This window comes from Dendroctonus ponderosae, unplaced genomic scaffold, assembly GCF_020466585.1.
Source record: "Dendroctonus ponderosae isolate FM_Combo_2020 unplaced genomic scaffold, Dpon_F_20191213v2 Dpon_F_20191213_1, whole genome shotgun sequence".
Classification (NCBI taxonomy): domain Eukaryota; kingdom Metazoa; phylum Arthropoda; class Insecta; order Coleoptera; family Curculionidae; genus Dendroctonus; species Dendroctonus ponderosae.
In genome coordinates, this window is record NW_026017110.1 from 25,335,596 (window position 1) to 25,344,962 (window position 9,367).

The window sequence follows — 9,367 nt, forward strand, 5'->3', positions numbered from 1 at the left end:
AGATATGATTAGGAACTTGGCGTGATTGTAGAAAATTCCGAGTTTCTGACACTTTTTTTGTCATTTCAGAAATGGTTGGAACAGCATTAGTGTCTGTTGTCATGTTTCACCTAAATCGTCATCTTTCTCATTATCGCTTAAAGCTGTAGATGACGTTACGGAATCTATAACTTGCTCATCGGACAACATTTTTCTTGTAAGAATGCCATTATCAATGCTCACATATTCGAAGAAATTGAAATCACTCAATTTGGTTTTAACTTGTTCCGAAGAACAAGACAACATTGGGACATCTTCGTCTGTGTCATACTCGTAGTCAGAGTCTTTATACTTTTCTACCCATTCGTTAAGTGGAATTTCATCGTCTGGTTCATAATAATTTTCTTTTCTTACTCCCCCATGCTTAAAGCAATTTGCAATGGTTTTCAGACTAACTTTTTGCCAAGCTCTATGAATGAAATTGACTGCATATAAGAGATTTATAGAAACTGTTTCATTTTTATCGATCGCCTCTAACGTTTTCATAAGAGGAATTTTTCACCAGCAGACTCTCCAACAATTTTTCCGCTATTGATATTATGCCTCTTCTTGAAACGCTCTTCCCAACTTTTAGAACAAGCAAACTCTTCATTTTTGATTTTACTCCCCATTTCGCTAAGATTTTCTTGAAAAACACTGCCACTTATGGGAACGTTTTCTTGTCTTTTTTGAGTAAACCACTTAATAAGTCCCTTGTCAACCTTTTCATGTGCAGATTATTTTAACTTCCTACATCTAACATTTGTTTTGTCATACGCTGACAAAATGTTTTCTCTGTTTTTCCATATTGTTGCAACAGCAGACTTTCCAAGTGCTAATTCCTTACAAATGTCACTCTGCTTTACTCCACTTTTTATCCTGTTAATAATCTCGCACTTTTCACTTAGTGAAAAAGCTTTACGTTTTTGTTTTTCCATTCTAAAACGATTTACATACATAACGCGGCAAAAAACAACAAGTCACTGTCTGTCTCTCGCTCTCACTAATATAAACAACTCCGCAGGATAGGTGTTGCTGAGCGTGGAAGTTCGTTATAAACGGAAAGTCAATATACAACTAACCTAAAAGTGATCGTTATATCCGGAAGTTCGTTATAACCAGTAAAAAAATACGTTGATCTTTATGGACGACGTTTCAATTAAAGGAAAAAAGTTCGTTTTAACCGAAAGTTCACTATAACCGGGTTCATTATAAGCGGACTTTACTGTAGTTTCAATTTACTGAAAGACGTTTTCGTAACTTCTATAGTCGTTCGCAAGCTTTATTTTTTCTAATGTGACTAAAAACCTCATGCCCTGACGCAGAAAGTAAATCAGGAAAACGTTGGCACCTGAATCATACGACACTGTATCATTCTGCTAAATTTTCCCAGCATTACTCGCAGTAAAATCGACCATCCATTAATTAAAAGTCGACTTAGAAACGAAATTTTCGACTCAGAAACGCTCATTATGCAATGATGAGCAATCATCACGTCTATTGAAATGTGAAATATAGCCACATGTGCATAAAAGCGTCCACTTTTGTCAACTTACTCGCTTCTACGAGTATTAGGAATGAATCAAATGCTGTCTAAAGGTATATTTGCTATTTTTTAGCCATACCATACCGACAGAGTACCCTACGAACATTATCATAAGTAGAAAAACGGCCACAAAGTATTAAAGTTTTCAGACTTAGCTAGTTTAGTTAAGAATGTAGCTTGCCGAGCAATAACGGAATTTTGATAGTGATCAGTTTCATTTTTTTTCCAAAATTTCCAAATAATCATTTCACTGTGAATAATCATTTATCAAAATGTTGAAAATATTGCATATATGACTATCGATAAATTGATATTCCAATTTGATAAAAACGACGTAACTTTGAATCTCTTCTGTATTTGATGCTTTAAACCAAATAAATACAGAATGTGCACGCTGCTGACAAACTAGAATTGGAAGGAGAAACTTTCCATTAATCAAATTAATGAATGTATAATAAATTATCTAAATCCAGGGGATTAGAGCACTCATTACTGAAAACTTAAAATATATATAGATTATGCAGTTGAAGGTAAGAAGTGCCCATCTACGGCATAGGTAATATAAGTATTACCATTAGTACATAGATTTTAGCCATTCATTATACTTATTAGTTATAAAAAATCTACTAGCACTGATCGACGCCTAGCTGGTCGAGGTCTTCCATGAGGATGTGGGTGTGTGATAATGACTTAATTCCAAAACAGGCATGAAAATAATTTTGGGGGCAAAGACAAGATATTGAATGCAAAGTTAAACTAGTTTATGCTGAATTCTAATCGACTCTTTCCCAACTGTGGAAAAAATAGGTGTACAACTTATGCTAAAATAGCAATGGGATATCCAAACTGAACCTGATGTCAGTGTCACCAAAGGCAATTTCCTAATAACACAAAAATACCTTAGCGTTGGGGAATCCGTTGCATCTTTGTAGCAGCACCAGGGCACCACTAAACATAGACATTGTTGATAGTAGAAAGGAATCTTTTGGATGATTATTTTTTTTGTAGTAATGACAACTGTGCGATTTTGGGTCGGTTGTCTGGGTTGCATCGGCTCGAAATGAGATCCTCAAGGGAATAGACAATGTAGGTAAAGCTGGTGTTTGGGTTAATTTATGTAAAATGTAAATGCAACCTAGGGGGCTAATGAACAATGGGGCAACCAACAGGAAATGGGGATGGAGTCAAGTAATCTTACCCTCGATTATCCTTGCAGGCTTCAGATAGGAATATAACTATTTCTGAGCACTAAACGTACGTGTGAAATCTAATCTAACTGGGAAAAGTCAGGGCTCAATCGTCGGCCATATTCTTTTCATTGTTGATGGCACGTTGGGTAGTGAACAGCAGTGCGCAAGAACTCACAACTGTCATATAGCAATATTTGGCGGCATTTAATAATTTATTTTGGATTTCACTTACCCTGGGTTGCGTAAGATATCCAAATTTACTCCAGATCAAATATGCGATGGTGGCGATACAATTCCAAGTTCTAAACGTCGATTCTTGTATGATTCGTTTTGCCAATGGTAATGCGAACATCGATCCAACCTAGTGGTTGGACTCGGGTGTCATTGTCTTTTCAATAAAAGAAAAAAAGATGAAAGAAAATCTCATCACAACTGCACTCAGATTGGCGGTAGGACAATTTTCGCGAATTATCAACAAGAAAACTGATATTTATATTTAGGTTACTCCAAGTTATCAATTAGTTACATTAAAGAAAAGAACCACGCATGAAGGTTTGTTTACAAAGATGGCGATTTTATCGAATTTGTGCTGGCAGTTGGCGTCGATCATGCGCATTCGACTTATCGGCAGCCAATCGGACAATTCCACCAACCTAGTAACGTACAAAAAACTAGGATCTGATAAAGCAGCACTGCCAATGTGTTAGAACAATAGCGCCGCTCACGACGGGCTACCTACCTTTCTCTTACACAATACTTATTGCAGTTTAAAGCGATTAAGTCAAATCTATTATTTTTAAAATTTAGTTGAACTATTGGGCTATTTTTGCTGATGTTTACAAATATTGTTTGAAGAAATACGTAAATTCTCAGTCTTTTTTTGCAATTTAAATTTAGTTTTTATCATAATTGCACTATTTCTTATTACCTACGCACCTTCAGCCTTAGTAGTCTTTTATTCTTATATGGAAGCGGGTAGATTATTCCAATATCATTGGTATTGCCTATTCTCAGCTTAAAATTTTAAGGATGCAGGCCGATGTTGCTCGAGCAAAACCCGAAAAAGTTGGAAAAATCAACACTCTCTAATAAAAACAAACAGAAAATGAATAAGGACAATTAAAAACGCAAAATCACTGCCGTAATTATCTACATTTTTTGCACAAAGTATACTCAATCAGTTACCTTCTGTAAATACAACTTTTCTGAATTTACAACACATACGTAAATACAGAAACATAATTTTATTATGTATTTTAAAATATCCTCATTACCACATTTAAGTATTTCCATTTTTACTTCGTTTAGTGCCTTCAGTTTGGTTCCGTAAAAACTTCAAACCTGCCTCTATTGATGCCGCAATATTTACTGGCCCCGAAGAGTTTCTTGCTGATGAATGTGAGAATGGTCTGTCTGAAGGACCAAAGTGCTCAAACGTTAAAGGAGGAGGAATTTCCACTCCTTTCTTCACGGGCACTGCTTTGCTTGGCATCAATCTGGGCTTCTCCGTTTCATAGACATCGGTCTCCAGTTCATTGACTATGGGAACCGGCTGCATTTTACCACTATGCTGTTCAGCATCACTCGTTGGATATTCCGGGCTGTACAGCCGAGGCCTTGATTGCATGTAATCGCCAAGCAAACGGTCATTTCTTTCAGAATTATCATCATCATCATCATCTTGGATACTGGAGCTTTCTTCTGGATTATTCGGTTTTTCCAATTCGGTTTCGTGTATTATTGTTTTTTTATATGGATTCAAGTTTTGCAACTTCCGTTTGGAATCCATGCTGGAAAACTTCAGAGACTTATTGCTGGAATGAATATCCGTGTCCAGGGATCTCATGCTGTTGAATTCTCGTGCGCTGTACGCGGTTGGCGGAGCAAATTCAGTTGGTCGTTCTTTGCGCTTTTTGTCGTTCCACTCGTGCTGGGTCATTTCATAGAACTCCGGTCGTACGCCGTCTTTTCCTATATCCCAGGGTCGGACGTGGCGTTTCCTGGCTGCATTTAGGCGCCTTTCTTCTTCAGCTTTTTTGTTTTGCTTCTCGATATCCTCGGGTGTTTCAGTTGGTTCTTCAGGTGGAGCATTGGATTCCACATCTATTAAAGACATTTTGTTAGGTTTGTTTCGGTGCATTTTCGTTGGTCAACTTACCTTCCTCTGGTGGCAACCCCATTCTAGCTCTTTTTCTATTGCGAGCCGCTTTCATTCTCGCGGCCAATTGCTGCTCTCGGATTGTTTTCAGATCCTTGGCCCTTTTTTGTTCTTTTTCGGTTTCGACTCTCAGCTTATTCAATGCAGCTTGCTGTTGCGCTCTTTCCTCTTCATCCTTGGAAAAAGCATAATAACCCACACCGTGTTGTCTTGCCTCTGGAAAAACAATTTTTATTGTGATTTAACTTTTACTTAAAACCTTCAGGAAGGTGTTGTTGTTGAACAGCAATTCTTTACTAACTAAATCCGGTGCGGAGAAGAGAAAACTACTTGCCGTTGAACAGAACATTCTGATAATGAATATCAGATTTATCCCTTAGTGCTTCTTCTTCCTTTTCCCACTGCTGTCTCAACATGTGCCTCCTCATATCTCCAGAGATCATTTCGCTTTCTTCGTCTATAGGATCCTTTTCGCAAACCTCTTTATCCTGTCGTTCATTATTGCTTGCTGTTTCCAACTCATCCCTTTTCTCTTCGTCTCGAGAAGGCGCAATTTGCTGTCGTTTTTCCGCTATTTCTCGTAAATCCGCATCTCGGGACTTAAACTCTGCCAAGTCTCTGCGAAGGCATTTTCTTGAGCGTCCAAGAGAATCTGTGTACTCCACCCTGAAGTCAAAAAATAATTACAATTTGCAATAATGACGATAATGACAAGGTAATTAACTACATTAAACACGCATAAATAAATGTTAAAAGCCTCCCACCAATCATCTTCCGGATTCACGTTATCATCTTCGAAATCAGAATAGGCTTCTTCCTCTTCTACAGGTGGTAGATCATCTGGAAGATCATTTGGAGGTACAGGGCCTTGATCAGATGCTAACATGCCTTTAGCACCAAATCTGACCAAATATAATCGGTCATTTTCCTCGTTTGTAGATGAACCTTTTGATAACTTGTCGTACAGTTTGGTTTTTGCTTCTAGTCTCGATCTGAAAGCGTAACGTATGTTGGATTAACCGAAGTGATAAAATAACTCGCAAGGAGTTGGAAAAAATGTATATGTAAAGAAGCTTGAAAGGAAAATGAAAGCAATACTAGCTTGGTGTCTTCAGAATAGTTCATATGACTCTTATTCAATTTAGTCACTAACTTGGACAATCTCAGTAGGTCATGGTCTTCCTCCGTTAAGTCATTGATTTCGCGATTTTCAATTCCCTTGTTCTTTTTCACGGTGTATTTCTTCTTGATAGTCCTAATTTTTCCATCATTTTCGATTTTGGCTCGAGCCACATCTTCTTGCTTTCTTAAAATTTCAGCCTTTAAGCTGAGGAGCTGAAAATAAACGATACAATTGATATTAGAATGACACAATCGGTCTAATTTAAAAATGGAACAAAGCAGGGTAAGAAGATCAGATGAAAATGAAAAACTGATTAAAACGTTAGTGAAGTCGATTTTTATTTTTTTGGCGGAAAAAGCCAAAAGTACCAAAACGCTTACCGATGATTTGCTGATCTCATATGTACTCATTGCTACCTCTACGTTAGGGCCTGTGCTTAATAAAAGCACAGTTTTTACAAAATATGTCTATTATTTGTTCAAAGTAGCTTATTTTATTGGTTAGGTAATCAAATCTTCTTCCTAGCTGTCAGTCGCGGTGTCGCATACAAAGACTAAAATTCGATTTGAATGAGGAGGACATGTTTGACGTTAGCCGACGCTTTGGGCATTTTTTTCTAGATCTTTGGTGTCTTGATATTCCGGATAATAATATATTACTCTTTTTTCCATACGATTTGCTTTTGCGGTGTTCGCTGACAAAGTGCCTGTTTTTTAAATTTCGTGCCAAAGATTAAAAAACCATTCTTGCGTATTTATAATTGGGAAAAATATCCAGACTGCTTACCAATAACTAGAAATCACGTAAATTGGATATTTTTTTAAAATATTGAGTTGTATGAGCCTCCTATATATTGTTTACTCTATCGATTAACGGCGCTGCAATACCGACGCCGAACTGAGGAGCGTCACGGCGCATTTTCTGAACAGTTTGAGACCTGTTGTGTTGTGACGAAGAACGTAAGAAAGTGCCTCTTATGGCCTAACGAAACGAGCAAATAGTGCGGCGAGTTTGGCAAAAACCACAAGGTATTTAACAGGTTTTTCCCAATTTTCATGCTCAGTCCACGCCATAGGTTGGATGTTCTTGAAGAAAAACTCTTGGCGGTTTTGCTTTGTTAGTGGTACAACTTTGCTTCATTGCATTAACTGAGCCAAAAGGAGATTTTTTCTTATATTAGAAAATGGTTTTTGAATGAATGATTATAAGCGATCTTTTAGGGTTTCGTCAAGACTTTCCCATTTTAGGCGTCGCGTACCTTACATTTTAGTCAGGCGGTTTTGTATTTTTTTTTGCATCTAACCGATATGCTTGCAGTTGATTTTAAAGCACATTTTTTTTAATCTAGTGGACTTAAAACCAGCGATCTTGGAAGTCACTTAGAAACCTAAAAAAAATTTCTAATTTTAATTTCTCCGTTTATTTCTTGGTCGAAAATGAATTTAGATTTTTATTACGATTTTTTCCAATGTTATAAAATATCACACTTAAAAATTAGAAATATGAGAACGTGAATCCATTCATGTTTCAACTGCTGATATCTCGAAACCCGTTAGCCTGAGAAGTTCCCACCTAGTATACATTTTTTGCTTAATATTGAAGAGGGAACAAACGAAATCATCCAAAACGTTGGTATACCAGATGAAAAAAGTTAGAGCCAAATGAATGCACACATGCCTTGGGAGAAAGCGCCCTTATTGCAGGGACTAAAATAATAACGAATTTAAATTCGTCATGTTTAAGAATCGCTGTTTTTCAATTTTTATACCGTTAGGTAAATTTGTCGGGAAAATATCACCAAAAACTGAAAATAAGATTAGCAATTCTTCACATAAAAAATTAACGAATTTTTGACTGCAATACTTGTGAAAAAAGTCTTTAGGAGTAGAATATGCAGCTAAAGTGAAATAAAAATTAAAACATTCGCAGAAAGTAAATAAACCACTGAACAAAACATCATACCAGACAAACAACTGAAAATTAAAATTTTTAATTACATAAAACAAAATGTTTCATATATTTCATAACTGGATAACATGTTGTATTAATTTGAAGAAAACAATCCACATTCTCAAAGAAACTCGGATATTTAATTAAACAATTTGGAGAATTTATCCAATCGAATCGGCTGACTGAGCAGGAAATAGCCGCAAGTTCCGCAAGTGATAAGAGCAGAGTATTCCTGACAACAATGTTAAACTTTACCCTTTACAAATGTGTACTTTACCCTTAGGTATTCTCTTGGGATATCTGAAGGACCAGCTCAAGTTTTAAAGGTAATGCGAGCTTAGTTAGGGCTGGGATTTCTGCTTTTCATTACAGTCCTAACGAAAGGAGGAAGTAATTTTCGGGAGACGCAAAGAGTAAAAACAATCGGATTTTCTCGGGGAATTAGTCGAAAGATCCCTAGGGATGCAGGATACAAACTCTGGATTAAGCAGAGTTTTTGCCTGCAGAAATGGTCAAATTTGTAGCAGAGTATCTGCGAAAGCAAGTTGGAATCAAATAAAATATAAATAAATAAAAAAAGTGGTGTGCGTCACGACAGAAGTGATAACTTCATATATTTATAGAAACCATAAAATATTGAACTTGTTTAACGCATGATGGCAATAATTATTTCATTTTATAAATTTAATATTCTCGGTAGTCTAATAATTTATAAATGGATCAGGATTAGGTCAAATTTAATTTAATGTCCTTTTGAATGTAAAAGACCTTTTTTATTGGCAACATTTAACATTCTTTAACGAGATCTTATACATATTGCTCTTCTTGGGTCTGTGTAAACTCTTCTTCTTGAGTTTCTGTATTTTTTTGTCGTAATTTCTTATTTGCTTTGTATAATCTTTGACGTTCAGCACTAGTTCGTGGTTGATGAAAGCTCCTTTGATTTGAGCTATTACTTAATGCTCCTTTTTTAGCACGAAATTGTTTTTGGCGTTCAGCATTACTTAATCCCTTTCGCATTGTAGCATGTTTTTGTGACTGCTCTTGTGTATGTTGTTCATGAACGTCTGCTACAACTTGTATCTGAATAGGACTAAAAAATCAATTAATTTTGGTGACTGGAAGACGTTCTATCTGTTTAAAATAGACGGTAAAACGAGGAAGATAATAATGTTAATGTTAAGACATCGCGCGTATGTTAAAAAAAAAAACATTCTAACTGAACTAATCCAAGGCTAAGAAATTAAACTAAATTGAAAATATTTGATCATAAAGGAATGAAAGGGTATATGAAGGGAAAAAATCAATTTTGATGCGTGGTAAACACAATTAATCATAGAAATAATATAGAGAATTGAAAATAAGCCCTAATAAATTCGTTT

At 36.1% G+C, this 9,367-nt stretch overlaps 3 protein-coding genes across 6 annotated transcripts in view; 1 reads left to right on the plus strand and 2 right to left on the minus strand.

Moving 5' to 3' along the window:
• The window catches only part of LOC109544311 (chromatin assembly factor 1 subunit A), a 15,457-nt gene extending 12,104 nt beyond the window's left edge, over nt 1-3,353 (minus strand). The window contains exon 1 of one of the 3 annotated variants that reach the window (XM_048661519.1): nt 2,987-3,353. In XM_048661519.1, the coding sequence (XP_048517476.1) occupies nt 2,987-3,106 (120 nt within the window). In that variant the 5' untranslated portion in view covers nt 3,107-3,353. Of the gene's footprint in view, nt 1-2,463; nt 2,621-2,762; nt 2,928-2,986 lie in introns of those variants that run through there. The other 2 variants (XM_048661526.1, XM_048661520.1) reach the window with 2 other exon arrangements.
• Nucleotides 3,354-3,887: 534 nt separating this feature from the next.
• Nucleotides 3,888-6,569, minus strand: LOC109544312 (coiled-coil domain-containing protein 174). 2 transcript variants are annotated; one of them, XM_048661529.1, is made up of 7 exons: nt 6,416-6,569; nt 6,066-6,247; nt 5,677-5,904; nt 5,247-5,578; nt 4,911-5,128; nt 4,318-4,858; nt 3,888-4,228 (listed from the first exon to the last, which is right to left on the minus strand). In XM_048661529.1, the coding sequence occupies exons 1-7, from the start codon at nt 6,443-6,445 to the stop codon at nt 4,185-4,187; spliced, it is 1,575 nt and encodes a 524-aa protein (XP_048517486.1). In that variant the 5' UTR covers nt 6,446-6,569; the 3' UTR covers nt 3,888-4,184. The 2 variants fall into 2 exon arrangements, with proteins under 2 accessions (XP_048517486.1, XP_048517485.1); XM_048661528.1 differs by having other exon boundaries at nt 3,888-4,857; nt 4,913-5,128; nt 6,416-6,568.
• Nucleotides 6,570-6,947: 378 nt separating this feature from the next.
• Nucleotides 6,948-9,367, plus strand: part of LOC109544325 — a gene marked incomplete in the record, with an annotated part of 20,810 nt that continues 18,390 nt past the window's right edge. The window contains 2 exon segments of the mRNA XM_048661531.1: nt 6,948-7,063; nt 8,269-8,311.